At 35.9% G+C, this 19,160-nt stretch overlaps 1 protein-coding gene across 11 annotated transcripts in view; it reads right to left on the bottom strand.

The window, feature by feature from the left end:
- RAPGEF6 (Rap guanine nucleotide exchange factor 6) overlaps nt 1–19,160 on the bottom strand; it is a 179,758-nt gene that overhangs the window by 77,057 nt on the left and 83,541 nt on the right. For 8 of the 11 annotated variants that reach the window (XR_013992373.1, XM_081035330.1, XM_081035328.1 and 5 more), the window contains one exon: nt 6,203–6,334. Coding sequence is in view for 10 of the 11 variants with exons in the window: in XM_081035330.1 (XP_080891456.1) it covers nt 6,203–6,334 (132 nt within the window). In the remaining variant the exon portion in view is untranslated. Of the gene's footprint in view, nt 1–6,202; nt 6,335–16,936; nt 17,534–18,861; nt 18,924–19,160 lie in introns of those variants that run through there. The other 3 variants (XM_081035326.1, XM_081035334.1, XM_081035327.1) reach the window with 2 other exon arrangements.

Here is a 19,160-nt window from a genome sequence, read left to right on the forward strand (position 1 = left end):
TTAAAATGTTAAGGGTATATGAGCATGAATAAGGTAGCAAAATAAGATCGAAAATAAACAGTGGCCAAAACCATGCTCGGAAATTAAAAGGTATTTGGTAATTTAACAATTAAGTAAATAAAGTGAGCAATATAGAGTCCAAGGTCTAATTCCTTGACTAAACAAAGTAAGCCAGATCATTTGGTAAATAAAAGTAGATATGATCACCAGAATGATGCTTCTGAGAATGCAGTTCCTGGGCAGAAAGTTTCATTGTCTAATAACTAGGTAAGAATTTTTAAAAAATGTATCCACAATGTCCAACACACAATAAAAACATACTAGACAGGTGAAGCAGCAGGGGAAATGTGATTCATAACCAGGAAAAATATCAATCAATATAAAGAGACCCAGGAATGACAGAGACGATAGAATAAGAAGACATGAATTTTTGACATTTATTATCAAGCTCAAAAACTTAAAAGAAAATACAAACAATTAATTAGGGGGAAAATGGGAATTCTCATTAAAAATATGTAAACTGTAAGAAGAATAAACTTGAAGAAGGGCAATAAAAACTACCCAAACTAAAAACAAAGACAGGAAAAAAGCCAAAAAGAATATTTAACAGAGCCTCAGCGACTTGTATGATAATATCAAAGATGTTACAAAAAATGTAGGTCAAAAGATATGCCACCTTATTTAAGGCAGGGTACACAAAAGATCAGAGACCTGGCCTTTCAACCACTTTATTCTAGCACTTGGAATACAGCAGACAACCAAGAAGATTATGATAAATGAATTAAGAAAAAAAGCATATTGGTGAAATGGCTAGTAAGGCAAGCATTAAACTTCTCGTGTTCTTCCTTTCCCGCAGTATGCATGGGTCTCTATGTATATGTGTAAATATAATTTGGTGAGGCAGACAGTCTGAGGTGATTTTCTGATGACTTGGCCTTCCCAAAATAAACCACCAGAGGATATCCTTTTCCTGTTTGCATCCAGATAAACATGAAGCAACAATAAGGGGAACTCCAGGTTACAATGAAAAGTTATACAAACTTACAAAAACCACATTTTCAAACTTAGAGCACATATTAAGCCAGAACCTTAGGCTTTCAGTACTTCTTTTCTGCATTCCCACTTTGAGTATTCCATCCAACCTTTTTCATGGACCTTAGTCCTTACGTTTTCTTCTCTGCCTTTCTGGTCAGAGCAAGAATCCTGTGAAATTTATCCTTCTGAGTAGTGCTGTCCAAGCTAACACATTCCGTAATTTCTACAACAGGGCAAGCAGGCAGGCAAAGTAAAGCCTCCTTTTACTACCGTGTTTCCCAAAACTAAGACCTAGCCAGACCATCAGCTCTATTGTGTCTTTTGGAGCAAAAATTAATATAAGACCTGGTAGTATATTATATTATATAAGACTGGGTCTTAAATTATAGTAAAATAATATTATATTACATAAGACTGGGTTTTATATTATAGTAAAATAAGACCGGGTCTTATATTAATTTTTGCTCCAAAAGACACATTAGAGTTAATGATTCGGCTAGGTCTTAGTTTCGGGGAAACACAGTAGAGGAGTAAGGTCATAACTTTCTGTAATTTATTTCATGTGGAATTTAAAAAAGAGAGAGTAGTCGAAGAGAACAGATTTTTGACGAGAACACAGATGATATTCTTAACAGAAGTAGTAAAGACAAGTGGAAGAAAACATGCAGCAAGGCAAAGCTGGCTGAGGTGTAAAAGAACACCCTGATGGAAACATGGCACCAGGAGTTCTGGAGAGATGGGCAGCAGAGCCATGAAGTTAAGGACTCATGCTGACCGAGGTAGTAACTGAAGCATTGAGAGTTCTAAGAACATGTATTTCCTACATAGAAGCTAAAAAAGATAGGTGGGGGATGAATGTGTGCCTCCTATTATTTAAAAGTACAGTCACGAGTCACTTAAGACAGAGATATGTTCTGAGAAACGTGCAGTTAGGCGATTTCGCCCTTGTGTGATCACAGAGTACATGTACACAAACCTAGAGGGCACATACTACACAGCTGGTCTGTAAGTTTCAAGCCTGTACAGCATATCATGGTACTGAATACTACAACTGTAACTCATTGGTAAGAATTTATGTATTTAAACATACCTAAATATAGAAAAGGCACAGTAAAAATAGGGCATAAAAGAATGTGTGTGCGCATGCACACATACATTGGGAGGTCCTGGGGGAGGGCTGTGGAGGGAAGAGTCGTTGGGGAGAGTAGTCATCAGGAGGGAGGGTGAGAGGAACTGAGACAGGGAAGGAAGAGAATGAATGACAGAGAAAGGGACAGTACAGATGGAGAGAGATCCAGGAGATAAAACTTGAGAGGAGAAATAATAAACGGGAGAGGGGGCAAAAAGAGAGAGAGGGAGGAAGGGGAGTGAGAGGAAGAGAAGTGAGTTTGTGTGAAGGAGTGTGTGCGTGCCTGTGTGCAGGGTGAGCTCCAAGGCCCCTCTGTGCCCCAGCACTCTCCCCTTTCTCCCTCGCTAACTCTGGGCCTCAGCTAAGTCTGGGTGCGCAGGGGTGGGTGGCCAGTATGCTCAGCCTCTCCTTAAACCACCCAGAGCTAGCAGTAAATTCAACACCTTAATTGGGTCCAGCTTCTTCTTTCAACATTGCAAACAAATTTTTTGCTTATAATCCATTAAAATCTTATGGGTCCACCATCAACTGAAACGTTGTGTGGTGCATGACTGTAAATTAATGAAAAGACAACTGCTCTAGCTAAAGAATGAACATTTCACAATGTTCCAGCACTTGGAAAAGACTGAAATAAATAGAAAAAAGAACCTAGAAAGAAGCACTCCTATTCCTCTTGAGTATTCTTTGAGGATACATAAAATATTCTACCCAAGAACATTCTAACATCTTAATGTGTATTTTTAAGCATTAAAAATTGTAAGCTAATCTGATTAAAAACATATTCACACCGAAACCATTACTTCCATTTTCTCTAGACCATGGTGACTGCTTTATTTGGAAGTTTCTTTGAGAATCAAGGGCTTTTATTTTTAAAGCAGAAGATATGAAAATTCTCAAGAAGAAAATGCATAGGAACATAGTCATACGTTTGGCCACATAAAACGGTGTAAACAATTTTCCTGTTAAGAAACGCTGTTGAGACGACTCTCCTCTCTTTCCCACAACCCTCCAAATGAAAAATACTTGCATTATTTCCCAAGGCTTTGCTTTACTATTACAAGCCACAACTGGGTTAGGTGATCATTTTTAAAATCTCCCAAATGCTGAAATTCAAAATTCGGATAACCAAACGACTTCAATTGTCACTGGCTAAGACATATATGATGAAAACCTGAATCTGTAACTAACAGGTACATTAATAGCTTTAACAGGTACTCCAAAGGAGGCCTGAGGCCAGGGAAAGACTAAGAGTCCAGTACTGATAGTTAACTCTTAAGCTCTCTTGTCTTCCCTTTGTTTTCGTCCTGAGCATCTGACTGCATACACACAATTTGCTTATAACAAAACGTATTATTTTCCTTACCCATGTTTTTTTTCAATTCCAGAAATTTTGCATTTTGTGGGATATTTTATCAATCTATTATGTTCTTATTCCTTTTACAGTCTACTAATTACTGCTTTAATCTTTTTCACAATTTATTCAACTTTTATTTTTAACTGTACACTCTATTTACATCCACCTTAATGTTCATCGAAAAAAACAAAAGCTTAAGAACATAATAAAAACTACCCACAAACCCACAACCAGTAGAAAAACACTGTTACCATCTGATCCGCTCAAACTGATTTACAATCTAAGTATACCAATACCAAATACATGTAAGTATGTATGTATGTATATGTATTTATTTAAAGATTCTGATTTCTCTTCCTTCTGTTTTTATTTTTGTTTGGTTTGTTTCCTTTACCCTTATACTGTTTCTAACCTTTGGCTATTGTCCTAAAGTCTGAGTTTGAAAATTTTTACCTGTTTTGGCCACTCTTAAAAGATTTTATCTTACGTATTTGCATACTTGACATTAGCATTATGATAATTTTCTCCTTTAAATCCTGACTTGTTTTGGTTCTAGAATTTCATTATTTCTGCTTCTTTTATCTGTCCACTCTCCCTAATTCATTGAGCATCCTTTTTAATCTTATTGGTTAACTTTGTAAGTTTCACTGCATCACCATTTAACTATATGATTCCATTTATATGACCTTCTGGAAAATGTTGAACTATCAGGGCAGTAAACAGACTCGTGATTGCCAGGTGCTGGGAGTCAGGAGAAGGAGCTGATTACAAAAGGGCATAAAGTGCTTTCTATTAGGTAATGGAGAGATAATGGAAATGTGTATCTTTAGGTAGGCTACACTGAAGAGAATGCATTTTTTTATAGGTAAATTACATCTCAGTTAACATCAAACACAAACACACAAACACAATTTAGGATCTCGGAAGGAGAACTGATAGAATTTAGTGCTGAAGGTGATGATCAAGGGAGGAGAGAGCCAAAGGTAACCTTCAGGTTTCTGGGTATGAAAAGATATCTTCTTCATTTTGTAAAGGAGATACTCCATTGACGTGCAGGCCAGCTGTCCACCGTCTATCCGATTTAAAAACGAATCTCAGAAAAGCTAGAATGAGCTAGAGATTACTACTAAGGAAGGAAAACATATGGAAGGTTGGAGCAGGACAGTCACTCATAGGCCATGGCCCTACAGCAGTAGGTGGTCTCCAGCCCCAGCCCCAGCCCCAGCCTCAGGCGGGCCAGCCAGTAGGTGGACATCCTGTTGATGCTAACTTAAGTGCAATGCTTCAGAATCTCCTCAAGGATCTTGCCAAAGATACAGAACTCCACTGTGCGTCCATCTTCCAGTTCGCAGCAAAGCAATGGCTGCCCCAAGTGACCCTGAATCGCAGTCTGTGCACTATTGTCTTTTCCCTTCTCTCACAATCATCTAGGGCTCCGTTCCTTTCTCCAAAAAGGTGATCCCATATGCCTTAGAATTGGATAGACTAGTGAGACTAGGCCATCTACAGTTCGTAAACACCACATCTCTGTTGTACAGCTCTCTTAGCAAGGTCTAGACATTCCCACTTATCCTGAGAGAAATCTACAGCCATGTGCCTCAGGCTTCTTCTCTAGAAAAAACTCGAGTCCAGAGAAGCCATAACTCTACTTTGACTTCTGCAACAATTCTTATTTCTTTCATAAGGCACTTCTGCTGGTGAGGGGAAGACTGCATGGAGCCCAGCAACTACACAAACACAGTAAGTGGCCCAGAGCCATTACATTACTTTAAACTTTACTTTTAAAAAATGTCCTGTTCTGTCTACTATACAAATGACAAAAAGGAGATCCTGATGGCCAGAGCAATGACTTTTATGGAGAAAAGCCATGCATAAACCAAACACAGAGGTGTTTTTCCATTTTGCGTGTGCCTACAAACTTCCTTAACACAGGAGTGCTGCTTTTTCTACAATACTCAAATCCGGGTAACTCAGGAGAACTACAGTCTAAAATGTTTTCCTCAGACAAAGATTCTATTTCAACAGAACAGAACTGTGCGGTAGCCACCAACCACATGAGCCTGTGGGCACTTGAAATGTGCCTGTTATGAACTGAAATGTGCTGTAAGTTTATAATAAAATCTGGCTTTTGAAGACTTAGTATGAAAACATAAAGTAATTCATTCGCAATTTTTAAACTTTTTATAGTATAATGTTTGGCTATATTGTGCTAAATAAAATACATGAAAATGAATTTCACCTATTTCCTTTTACTTTTTTAATGTGGCTACTAGAAAATTTAATAGTCTTCACAATACAGTAGCAACTCTAATTTTCTTCATGGCTTTACTTATAGAAGACTTTATAGCAATAATAAAAATCAGCATTTTTGTAAGTTTAAGTTCAGTGTTTCAAGAATCAGTTTTTACCAAAGCAAGCATTATATAGTCATATGGATTCACCTGGATAAAATTAAAAAGAACACTATATCCATATACTGTTAGACCATATTTCATCACTCTCAAAAGACACCTCTTTAATTAGGCTTGCAAATTTGAAATAGTAAATAAAGCATATTTTCCCAAAGACCTTAGGCCTGAATTTCATACCCTACTTAAAAGAAATGCGATCACCTAAGGAACAAGCACAGGATACTGGGCAGAATAAAAAAACCACATACACAATACACAAACTCCTGGTATTACCTGATAGATATCAGATAAACTGCTGCTCCCAGAGTCACTAGCGATGCTACAACCAGACTGACTAGAAGGTACATGAGGCACCTGTGGATGAGGGTGGTCTGTGATGTGCATCTTTGTAAGATCCGCTGGAAGCTGAAGAAGAAAAATATTTAAGATATTCTAAATATCAATCATTACCTTTGTAAGAGTTTTGACACAATGTTAACTTCTGCAACAAGTTTTATTTTATGTACATTACTGCGCAACTTCATTTTTAACCTAAATTCTCCATTCTTAGGAAAACACCCTCTGGGGGAAGCCTGCAGTGGAAGCCAACTGACAAGTTTTCAAAAGAGATTACCATTAAAGCTCTCCATCACAGTAATGGTATTTCAGAGGAAAAACTTGGCCCCTTTTCTTCCCCAAAGAAACACACGTGTATCCGCTATTTCCACTGTAAAGGGTAGGAACGTTATTACCCACAAACACCCATGTGTGTGCACACACATCACTGATACATAATGGTCACTAATACCAGAATAAAACAACAATATCTTGGATTAAAGTACAGCATCTGGCAGCAAGATTTAAAAAAATAACAATTGATTGCATTCAATATTTCAAAAATGTACTAAGTCTCTTTTCACTTAATAGTGTATCAGTTTGTAGTTGGCCCCTAAAGAAGTTGTTAGCAATCAATGATTACAATGATTTAATGAATGTCTGTGCGAGGCGCAGGGAGGGAAATAAGAGACACAGAGGAAATGATTCTACCACTGGATCTTTAATATGGCACACTTTAAAAGGGATGCAAATTGTACAATGCATTTCATCCCATAAAATAAAAATAAATAACAAAACAAAACAAATTAAAATAAATCGTACAAAATAAATGCCATGAGAGGTAAGAAAAAAACAAACCACTGTGCTCCAGAGTTGTGAGAGACAGACAGCTTTACATAGAAAGTATGTGATATATTTTACAAATAATTTCTCAGCTATGTGCTTCAGGATCATCAAGAGAAATCTATTTACTTTTAAAAACAGGTTTTTCATTACTTCAATACAGGAAACCTAGTGAAACATAATAGTGGAAACTAAATATATACTAAAGGAGAAAATGGTCGAGTCTGAATTACATTATTGTAAGTCACTATAAAAACTACACACTAAGAAACTACATCACAAACTTCCCCTGGTGGGTAAGGTAATTCAGAGACTTCTAAAACTAAGATAAACAGAAAAAATGGAACACACACAAACATAATCTGGCCTTTGAGGCTGCTTTTCTTCTCAGAGTATTTTCTGATTCCTGGAGAGGAGTCCAACAGACTGAGAAGGACTTCTAATAATCACTGGTCAAAGAGACAAGCTGTATTTCAAGGTCTAGCAAGGAAAGATAGAGTTTTGGATTGGGACACTAAAAAGCACACTGCACTCTACAAGTAAGTGTGACCTAAAAGTAAACTGACCCCCATTTTAGAATCATTTCAATCCTTAATGTGGGATGAAGGTTATACAGGATTACTAGTGAAAAGTCATAGAAAAAAATCATACTAGGCCTCCAATTATTTAAACAATTTTACAATACATAACATCCATTGCTCAAATAAAACCAGGCACACTAGGAGACAAGATGGCATTGATGAAAACAAGGAGAAATAATAATCTCTAGAAACCAATGAAGAACTTTCAAACATGGAGTTATCAGACACAGATTTAAAAATAACTGTATTTAATATATGCCAGAGATTGGCAAACATTTTCTTTGAAGGACCAAAGATTATATATTTCAAGCTTCTGCAGGCCAAACACATTCTCTGTGATATACTTTTCTTTGGCTTTTTTTTTTTAAACAACCCTTCAAAAATGTAAAAATCTTAATTAAAATCTTAGTTCTTAGTTTACAGGTCATGCAGCTCACTGGCCATATTTAGTCCAGTTTAGCAATCCATGTTATATAGAAAGAAAACGACAAGACAAGACTAAGAATTTTAGCAAACAAAGAAAACTAACGAAGATAAAATGAAAATTTTAGAATTGAAAAATACAAGTATGAAAATTAAAAAGACAACAGATGGACTCAATAACAGATTTGACAGAGCTAGTGAGAATATTAGAAAAGTAAAGAAAAATATATCCAGAATAAAAAAAATATCCAGAATAAAACATGGACAGGAAAAAGAATGAAGCTAGGAGAGAAGGGGCAAGAGCCACAGGAGATACAGTGAGAAGGCAACACCTTAATAACCAGAGTCATTGAAAAAGCAGGGTATTTTAGGCATAGAAGATGATGGCTGAGCAGTTTCCCAAACCGACAAAAGATAGGAAGTCACAGATCAAGAAGCTTTAAGAATTACCAGCAAGATCAATAAAAACAAAACCACACCTATGCATACCAAGGTAAGATTGTTGGGGGGGACAAAAAGGAGAGAAAAATCTTAAAAGCAGTCAGGAAAAAAAGAGATTACTCTGACAAAAGCAGAATTAAATTGATGGCTGACTTCTCAACAAAAATTTGAAAACCTAAAGACAATGGAGTGATATTCCCAAGAGCTAGAATTCTATACCCAGCAAGAATAGTCCTTGAAAAAGAGCAAAATAAAGTCATTTGCAAAGAAACAAAAATGAAATATTCCCTGGCAGACCTACAATGAATGAAATCCACTGGGAGAAAGAAATAATTCCTTATGAAAGCTTCTAGATGCAGGAAAGAAGGAAAACCAATGGAAAAAAAGGACATGTTTGGTTGGGGTAAATCTACACAAATACTGACTATATAAAACAGTAGCATAATGCCCCACGAAATTTAAAATATACATACAATTAAATACATTATAATAACAAATTCTGGAGAAGTCTGGAGAAGGTTAAATGGAGTTATTCAAGTACTCTAAATCCTTTGCATTGTTCACGAAACAGTAGCAATAGACCTGACAGGCAAAAAAGGCATTGTTGTAATCTCTGGTTTAAGAAAATGATAGTAAAAAGGTGTGTACCTACCTAGCAAACAGAGGAGGAAATACTACATAATAAAAGAATGGAAAAATACGTTCCATGCAAACACAAACCAAAAGAAAGCTTAGGTAGCTATATTAATGTCAGATAAAATAGACTGTGAAGTAAAAGCATTAGTAGAGACAAAAGGGGACATTTCATAATAAAATATTCAACATTAAATAAATATGCACCTAATAACACAGCCTCAAAATATGTAAGGCAAAAAATAAACATAAGAAAAGAACTAGGTAAACCCACAATTATGCTGTGAAATTTTATCACTTACCTCTCATTAACACAATAAACAAACAAAAAGATACAGAACATGTAAATATAACCAATTTGAATAGCGTTGAGGGTTTGGGGCACTGACCCCACACGCAGTAAAAAATTCATGTATAACTTGATTCCCCCAAAAGTTAACTACAGTTGTCCATCCGTATCCACACGGGATTGGCTCTAGGACCCTTGTGAAAGCAAAACCACGGATATGTCCCTTATATAAAATGGTGTACAACAATGCATACAGCCAGCCCCTCGCATCCATGGATTCCCAGCTGGATTGAAAATACTGTTTTGAATCTGTGGTTTGTTGAATCCATGGATGTAAAACCTGGAGATACAGAGGGCCAACTGCGTATTTTTTGAAAAAAATCTGTATAAGTGGACCTGCACAACTCAAACCCACGTTGTCCAAGTTCAATTGTACATAGAATACTGCATATAGATATCTGCATATAGATATATCTGCATATAGATATAAATAAACTACAGAATACACATTCTTTTACAGTACACATAAAAAAATTTTATAAAAATTGACAAAAAGGCAGGCATCAACATATTTCAAAAGACTGAAATCAAATACAGAGAATATCCCATGATGACAGTGCAAATAAGGTAGAAATAAGCAACAAAAAGATAACTAGAAAATTATTATGTATTGGGAAATTATAAAACAGAAACTCTAAATAGGCCAGAGGTCAATGAAATCACACTGGAAATTAGAAAATATTTAAACAGAATAAAAATTAAAATGCTATATATTGAAACCTGTGGAATAAGCTAAAGCCATGCTTAGAAGTCATTTTATAGCTCTTTATATGTATTTAAAAAGGCAGCAGAAAATCAATGAGCTAACTATAACTGCTTACAATAAGTATAACTGGTTACAATAATAAAGAAATATTGACAGGAGTATGTCTCAGCTCCAAGGTCTTCCTCCCATTCATTTCTATTGTTTAAATACAAAGAAAAAATTCTCAGGTAGATAGGATGAAGTAGATGGAAAGGCACAGACTGAAAATGACTTTAAAATGTTAGATGTTTGGCTGTGGTGTCAAGGTGAGAGAGAGTCTATCCCGCAAGATTCCTATAAAGATAAGACCAAGCAGAAGAAGGTCATCCATAAAAGTAACACAATGAACCAAAGCCCGAAGAACAAGTCCGCAAATTGGCTTGGTAATGATACTTACAACGTACTGAGCAATCTTCATCCTCACTAGACCCTAAAAGGCAGGCATTATTATCATCCCTACTTTACTAATGAGGAACTGAGGCACTAGGATTTGCAACTTGCCCCATCTCACACTCAAGTAAGTAGGGAAGCTGAAATTCAAACTCGGATCTATCTCATTCTAGAACTCTCTGCTATACTCTACTTGTGCCAGGAACTCAGCTGGTAACATAAAGATGAAAACAGATGGGTCTTACCGTTAAGGAGCTCAGTGTAAAACTGGGGAGTCTTACTATAGCATCTATTTTCTACTTCATGAAGAAAACACAGATTTTTATACAATCTTTTTATCATATGAAGAAAGCATTCCTTTACTATTTCTATAAATAATTTGAATTTTTTTCAAAACTTAAAACAAATATACACACACATCAAGAGAAATTTTCTTTCCCTTTCATTTCAAAAGGTCCAACACTGGAATGTGTTGAAATTCTGTCACCCTTAGCAACTAAGGGTTGCTATACACATAGCATACATTCTGATTTTTTTATGAGGAAAATTACATCAGCAAGATTCAAAGATGAGTGTGATTAGAATGCCTTGTGAGAACATGATAAATAATAATATACTTGATATATAAACTAAAACTGAGAATAAACATTTACCTAACAAGAACTGGAAACAGAGCAAAAAGTGACATAAATTAGGTAAGAAAAAACTCTCAACGTATGGACCTGTATGGGAAACTGAGAAATGAGTGGAAAGTGAAATATTTGTTTTTACTCCATTTCTTTGGACGCAGAACTCAAACTCTCTATATCCCTCTCCCTCTCTCTCTCTCTCTCTCTCTCTCTCTCTCACACACACACACAGGTCCAGGCAACTCGACAATGATATAGTTATATTTTCCTTTTACTACCTAATAAAGTTCTAGCACAGTGATGTCTACTCCTCACATGATAGATACCTGCTTATTAAGTATTTGTAGAATAAATGAATGAATATATTTGATTCCTGAACACTGTCTCTGCTGCTCAGGTTTCCACAGATATCTGAATAGATGAAGTTTAATCACAGGCACATATAGTATTTCAGGGAGGGTAGCACTTCTTAAACTGTATAGTTTGGAATATAACTTATGGATATATTGCAAAAAGGGGAGGTTCAAATAAATTAGAAAATGATATTATACGATATGCCCCGTACCACTTCACCACAAACATAAGTGTATTAATGGAGGTTCCAAGGAGTCCCACCATAAAGCATGTTTCACAGCATTCTCCAAACCTATTTCCCCCCAATATTCTTAATAACATCCTGCAAATGTAAGAAATAATAACATCCTGCCAATGTAAGAAATAATGCTTTGGGACAATCTCTTGCATCTATCCAAGAAATATTTATAGGGCAATTAACTGGGGGTCGGGGGACAGCAGAGACTCATTTGAATCTAGACTGGCACAAAAGCAGGCATGTATAGCATAGGGACGTTCAAGATTCCACTTCACGTTTAACAACGTTTAGCCTCCAAGAATAACCCTCCACAACTAAAAATGATAGGAGGGAAATGTACCCTTTAATAAGAAACTTTACTATCTGAAACTTTTTGCCCCTTACAACCAATACCCAAGCATTATTTCACTTAAGAGAAAGGCACTAAAAGGGCTTTCCAAGTATGAAATATTTACTATTAACCCTAAAAATGTTTAAAAATTGCAGAATTCACCAACAGAACAGCATTCCTCAAAGATCCAGTTAGGTCCTTTGAGGACCTTCCTCAAAGGTCCTCAAAATTCCAAACTGCATTGTTAGAGCTTGCTTTTTAAAGCATAGCTACCTGACATATAGATGCATGAACCTATCGAGAAATCACATATACATTAACCTTAAAAAGACCAAGGAATAAAGATAATTCATGTGCATATCACAAAGTCTGTTAAGTTCTTGTGTGTTACTCATAGGAAGACATTTCAGAACTTTATAGTGATTTACTACAAATATAAATAAATTTCTAACAAGCATGGTGGTCTAATTTGCCATTTATTGAGCGAGAAGCACCTGATGCATACTTGATACTACTCATAAAAACAATGATAAAAAGTCATGCGGTTCGGGAGATCAAAAAAGACAAGTAAAATATAAAAATAACAAATGCGACTAAGAAAGACCTCGTTCTCAATGGGGGTACAGAGCAGGGAGAATGACGTTTGAGATGAATCCTGGAATGATCAAGACTAAACGTACTAAATAATACTGACAAAGACCCAGCACTGCAGGGTCCAACATGGCAGCCCTCGTCGCACGTGGCAACTGAGCACCTGAAGTATGGCTAGTCAAACTGAGACAAGCTATAAGTGTAAAATACAAATTGGATTTAGTAAAAAAACAAAACAAAACCTTGTGAATAATCACATTTTTTATTGCATGTTAAAAAACTTACTAGATATATTATTACATTAAATTCACCTTAAAAAAATTTTTAAATGTGGCAACTAGAAGGTTTAAAATTACCTACGTGGTTCACATTATATTTCTGTTGAACAGTATTAAGCCAGAGACTTGAATGAACATGATGCATTCTGGAAACAGCAAGCAAACCAGTGTGGCTCAGGTAGGGATGTACATAGGAAGATACAAGAGATGAAGGGCCAGAGGTAACATTCTTGGGTACTTAGATTTCCTGTGCTAGAAAAAAAGCTACTGAAGAGTTTTAAGCAAGAAAATGACTGGAATAGATTTGGTTTTTTAGAAGACTACTCTGGAAACATAGAAGATGAAATGGAAGAAAATGATGCACATGGGACACAAGAAATAGCCAAGGCACAGGAAGATGGAGGCCTTATGAAATTAAAAGCAAGCCACCAAAATTATAAAGGAGCTTCTAGGACTAGACAGAGTGACACATCACAGAAGCGTCAGCTGACAAAGACACAGAGAGAGAGAGACATTATTATTAAAATTATATTATTAAAAATTATATTTTTTAAAAAGATTCTAAAACCCAAATAGTAGTCTGGATCCTGTTTTATGGAGACAGTCTGAAATTTATCCAAAGCCCTAGACGAAACAGATATATCTAATCAAAGTAGCCTTGGGTCTATACGGCTTCTGTGCCTGAGGCATGTGAAACTATAGGGGAAATATGTAGTCCTAACTTATTTTACTAAAAGATGAGGGTTGGAGGGCATTGTTAAATAACTTAATAAATATTAGGGTTTAAAATTCTAAGACACATATTTCTCCTCACTTTAACATTTTAAAAACCACAAAGCAGCTTTCAATCAATATTTGCACTTAACAGTGAGTTTATTAAAAATGCAGATAGACTTGTTGAGAAAAGAGGGAATCAGTATAAGTGTGCCTGGCAAGTTTGAGGACAAGCAATGAAACCAGAGAAGCTGGAGTGAACAAGGAGTGTAGCAGAAGAAAAAGGGAGGAGAGATCACACACTGTCTAGTAACACATGGTGAAGACTTTGACTGACTCTGAAGAAAGTCTGCCGAGGAGGAGGAGGGAGCAATCAGGTGCGTCAAATGCTGCAGACAGGTACAGCAAGATAAGAGCCAAGAAAAGATCTGTAGACGTATTGGTGTGTGAAAGTGAGAGTGGAAGGCCTTCGTAGACCAGGAACTGCAGAAGCACCTAGAGAAGGAAAACAGAAGCCAAAGTGGTCCTGCCTCCTTCACCCAGTAAGTCACTGAAGGCAAGCAACCTTAACAGACCAGGGAGGTGAGCTCTCAGCTAAGAATCACTCAAGGAAATTCAACCCCCTTGAAGGAAACTCAACTAAGAGAAGAATTTAGACATGAAGAAAGAGGTAATCCATACAATAAAAACATTATTAAACAGGGGTGTTTGTGAAAAAAGCATCACTTAACAGATTTCAGCAATGAATAATACAATGATTAAATTTTGAAATTTAAAAACTGAATAGCAGAATAGAAATTGGTCACAAGTGGAGAAGAAATTAGCGAGCCAAAAGATTAAACTGGAAATGCACAGAGTGAGAACAAAGTACGAAACAAATGTTTAGAGACATTATGGACAGACCCAGAGTTCCAACATCTGGAGTGATAAGAGAAAAAAAGTTACCGTTTTCAAAAAATACATTTCCCACTTCTGAAGACAAATAGGAATCTTCAGCTTGAGAGACTTCCAAGCCAAGAAGGGGACACACAAAAAATAAAAATCAGACAATCCATGGTAAAACTTCCATGGCACCAAGGATAAAAAACAAAACAGAAACAAAGCAAAACACAACTAACCAAAGCGAAAAAGATGACTTAAAGAAACAAGAATTACAAGGAGCCCAGACTTTTCATCACCAATGTTGGATGTCAGATGAGACACTCAGATGAGTGCATTCATTTTTTCAAAGTGCTAAAAGGAAAAGACTTTAGATTTATTATTTTATATGTAAATAATCCTTTAAGTGTTAATATAAAGTACAGTACATATTGAACAAAGATTTAAAGATCTCGACTCTTATAGCTAGAATGACTTATTTTATCAAGAAAATAAATGAATTCAGAAGTAATGAAATCTAAGTAGTAGCATGGGAAAAATACGTGAATAAATAAAACTAGTAAAATGTATTGGAAAATCAAAAGCAGTGAGTATGAAAAATTAATCACAAGTTGAATGTGTTTAATCACAATCCAGAATTAAATTCCATCAACAGTAACATGAGATGGGGGAGAAGGAAGAAGACTTGTACTCTATGATAAATACTTAATTTACATAGTAAAGTACCAATCACAGAATCCTGCTCAGATAATATTTGCTGGCATTTAATGGAACCTTAGAATCTGATCTTTAAAATCCTCTCTGGCTTTTCTATACTTCTTTTTTTATACTTTCTACACTTCTGTACTGTTAAATCTTAAATCAGAAGTTGGTTACCAGCACCCAACCCCCAAAGGCTATTTTTTGTTGGTATTCTAAAAAACAACCCTAAAACTCCTTCTTAATTTTCTTGGAAGATTTTTCACCTGGTCTCATCCATCTCCCTTCTACATGTCACTTTAAAGCTAGCAGTGCCACTATCAAGCGTCAGGAACGCATGGACCCTACAGGTGGCATTTGTCGAGAGTCCACCAATGCCTTACTAGATCGATAACCATACAGATGAAGTGTGTACCTAGTCTTCCTTCCATCTCTTTGCATTTCCATCAGCTGTTTGCCAAATCGACAGTGCATTTAAATGTCCTTCTAGAAGCTGCCTTTAAGAAAGATATGCAAAGAGCTATCTGTCAGATAAAACAGCAGCACACCATGATGCTATCAGAGTATTTCTCCCTTAGTCATCATCAATAGGACAACCTTTAAACAAAGGCATGATTTCAGATCATCCTAAGAAATGCCTCTATTGTGCCTGTCTCTCTTCAACAGAACTATAAAGAAATCATAACACAGCCAATGTTACAATTAAAGTGCTTACTAAAACATTTAGTTTTATAAACAAAACTAAAAATTCATGCTTGTCTGTTTCAAAATTTACATAATAGGAAAGAAATCTGGAGAGGCATCAAATTCAGATCTACATAAACAGCCCATAGGAACAATACAATTTATTAAATGACACTGTATATTTTCCTAAAACCTAGCACGTCCTGTTGTGTAGCATTTTTCTTTTTTCTGAGTTAATACAATTGCTGTAAAATGACAAGTATATGATTTTAAATAGTCCCAAAGCTAGTAATGGTTAATTTACTACTATTTTGAAAATACTTAAGAACATTATTAAAATATTTTCATTAGTTACTTTACGTAAGTATTTTCTCCATATTTCACTGCTTAAGAATTACCCAGTTTTCATAAAATAATACAATTCAGTAATTTATTTGATAACACCGTATCAGTGAAAAATGTACAACATAAACTGATCAGACTAACATAGTGAAATATATCAACCATTTAAGGAAATGAGGCAATACAATACATTCAAGAGTACATTAAAGAGTATGGTCACAGGAAAGTACAGCAATAGTCATAACCAAATGATGGATGATTCAGTCTTAAGACAGTACACTTCAAATGCACTACATTTTAAGTCTACAGATTATTAAGAAGGTGTTTTTTCAAACACTCTTAAGAGGTATATGAGAATATTTGAGAGAGTCCTTTAATTGAAAGACAAAATGGCCATGAGATTGAGCTTTTTAGATTGCTTTGTAATTCTTATTTTTAAAGTTTAGAAAATATCACAGCATCATAAAGCTCATTTAGAATCCACAACAGCAGAAGTTAAATTTAATAACTAGATTACAGCAATCTGAAAGAAAAGAACAATTACTTACTTTGGAGGCCCATGGCTGAAGACAATTGGCGTAACAGCGAACAAGAAAAGCCATTTCCTGGGATGGAAAGGGTAGTTTCCTTTTCAAACCAGAGCCACACGGATGAGTATGTTGACAAATTGTGTTAAGTTTCTTTTTACAAATCATACACCATTTGCAGTGTTATGTATCAAGGCAGCTTCTCCAAATCCCTTTCAAACTGAAATCAGGAGCTTTCAGTAGCTTACAGCATTGTTCTAAATAACTGCAACAGTTTTCATCAAAATGTTCACTTTTAACAAGCTAATCACAGTAAATCAAGATGTCTATATTTCTGGCTCAGAACATACAGACATACACACATGCTTGCTCAGGCACCTGGCACAGACATGCACAGTGGTAACAACAGAGAATAACGTATCAATGAAATACAGCAACATGCACCAAATCTGTGTTCCTGGATTCTGAGAAACCTTTCCTCTCCGTAACACAGCTCTGTCTTTTCTTCAACTTATTTCATTCTGTAGAGAAAGCACTGCAGTAATTCTTCTGCATCAAAAGCAAATGAGAACACTGTATCCTTAAGATGAAAGTTTCTTCTTTATATTCTTAACCACCAGAGGTTAAAAAAAAAAAAAAATCAACCGTTGAGCAAATGGTAGTTAAAAGATATATGCTCTAACAGGTATGTCCTGTAGCATGCCTGAGAATCTCCAAAATTAAAATCTTCTCTTTTCACATGCACTATTTACAGGCTGCAGTATTGCTTCTTGTTCTAATGCATCACTAAAACAGTACTGTTGATCTAAGTCTGGCTTTCTGGTTGAAAATTCATATACAACATGGTACAAAAACACTACATCTGCCGCTAAAGCAAGACTATATGTTAGTGTCTTAATTCCTACTGTCCTTGCCTGTTTCACAGCAGCTCCCTAAGGAGAAGCTCCTATTGATTCTATGCTCTGCAGTAAGATGAAATATCTAATAAGAAGGAAAGAGAGTGGGAGGAGAATAGAGCTAAAAGGATGACATCACCTGTATAGAAAGCCTTCAGAAACTGCATTAGATCAATTGGCTACTGTATCTGCAGATGTAGCCCAAAGAGCAATTTATTAAACACATACACACACACACACACACACACACACACGCCCTTCCGTGAGACATGTCAGGAAGCTAAATTCTGTAAGAAAAAAATTGGCTTAAGCACCTACTTCAATTTTAAAAATCCATTTTGATTTTTAATTCTATGCATTGATACACAGCTTTATTTGGAAAGCCACATTTCCTAATATTCAAATTTAACACAGTATTCTTCCCAAGGAAAATAATTAGCTCTGGTAAGATACTCTTGCAATGCAAATACATAAGGCAGCCTAGTTCTAAGATGTCACATATATATATTCATAACACTACTAATTTAAGGGCTTCTGCTTACAAAACTTCCTATTTATCAAACAGCTGTTCTGAAAGGTACAACCTTCAGGAGCACTCTAAGTTAACACTAAAAATAGCAAAACTGATACTAAGATTTGTATCTAAATAGTAGCTTTAATGGAAACAGAATTTCATTTTGCAAAGGAAAGCTGAAGAAAAAAAATAACAGGCACAACAACCCACTTGCAGCATGCACCCAGTCCTCTGAGGAAGAATAATCTATACGATACAACATGCTACTTTCCTACAGCCCAAAGCTCAATTCCTAGAAAGGCATGGGAGGCCAGTAAAACTCAGAAGGAATCAGAGAAAAAAAAGGATAAAGCCTGCCTCCAAATTGAGATTGGGCTAAAAGGAAATCTCATTTTTCTACACAAATTACAGGAGAAACCCTTAAATGATGCCACACCCTCTCCAATCTAAAACACAATTCCTCTAGCATCCACCTTTATTCTCCATGCTTCAGCCACAAGGCGTCTACTGCAGCTACTCCCAGAGTTCGCACTTACGGTTGTAATGGCGCCTCCCAATGGCCAAAGTCAGGCAGTTTTCAACAGTAATACAGTTAGTACGCCTCCAGGCAGCAAAATTATGAGAATAACAATCAGTGAACATGTCAAAGTCATAGAACTATTTTGCTTTATTCACCTAACACTATTTTGAGGGGAAGAGGTTTGCAACATGAGGAGAAATTATTACCTGAGAGATAGGTGTTATTACAAAAGACTCCACTGTCATAGAAATAAGTATTTGTCATTAGGAAAATTAAAAAGTTCTTCAATACCCTTGGGCAAAGTATGAGTCACTT

Source organism: Rhinolophus hipposideros, assembly GCF_964194185.1.
Source record: "Rhinolophus hipposideros genome assembly, chromosome: 23".
NCBI classification, from domain to species: domain Eukaryota; kingdom Metazoa; phylum Chordata; class Mammalia; order Chiroptera; family Rhinolophidae; genus Rhinolophus; species Rhinolophus hipposideros.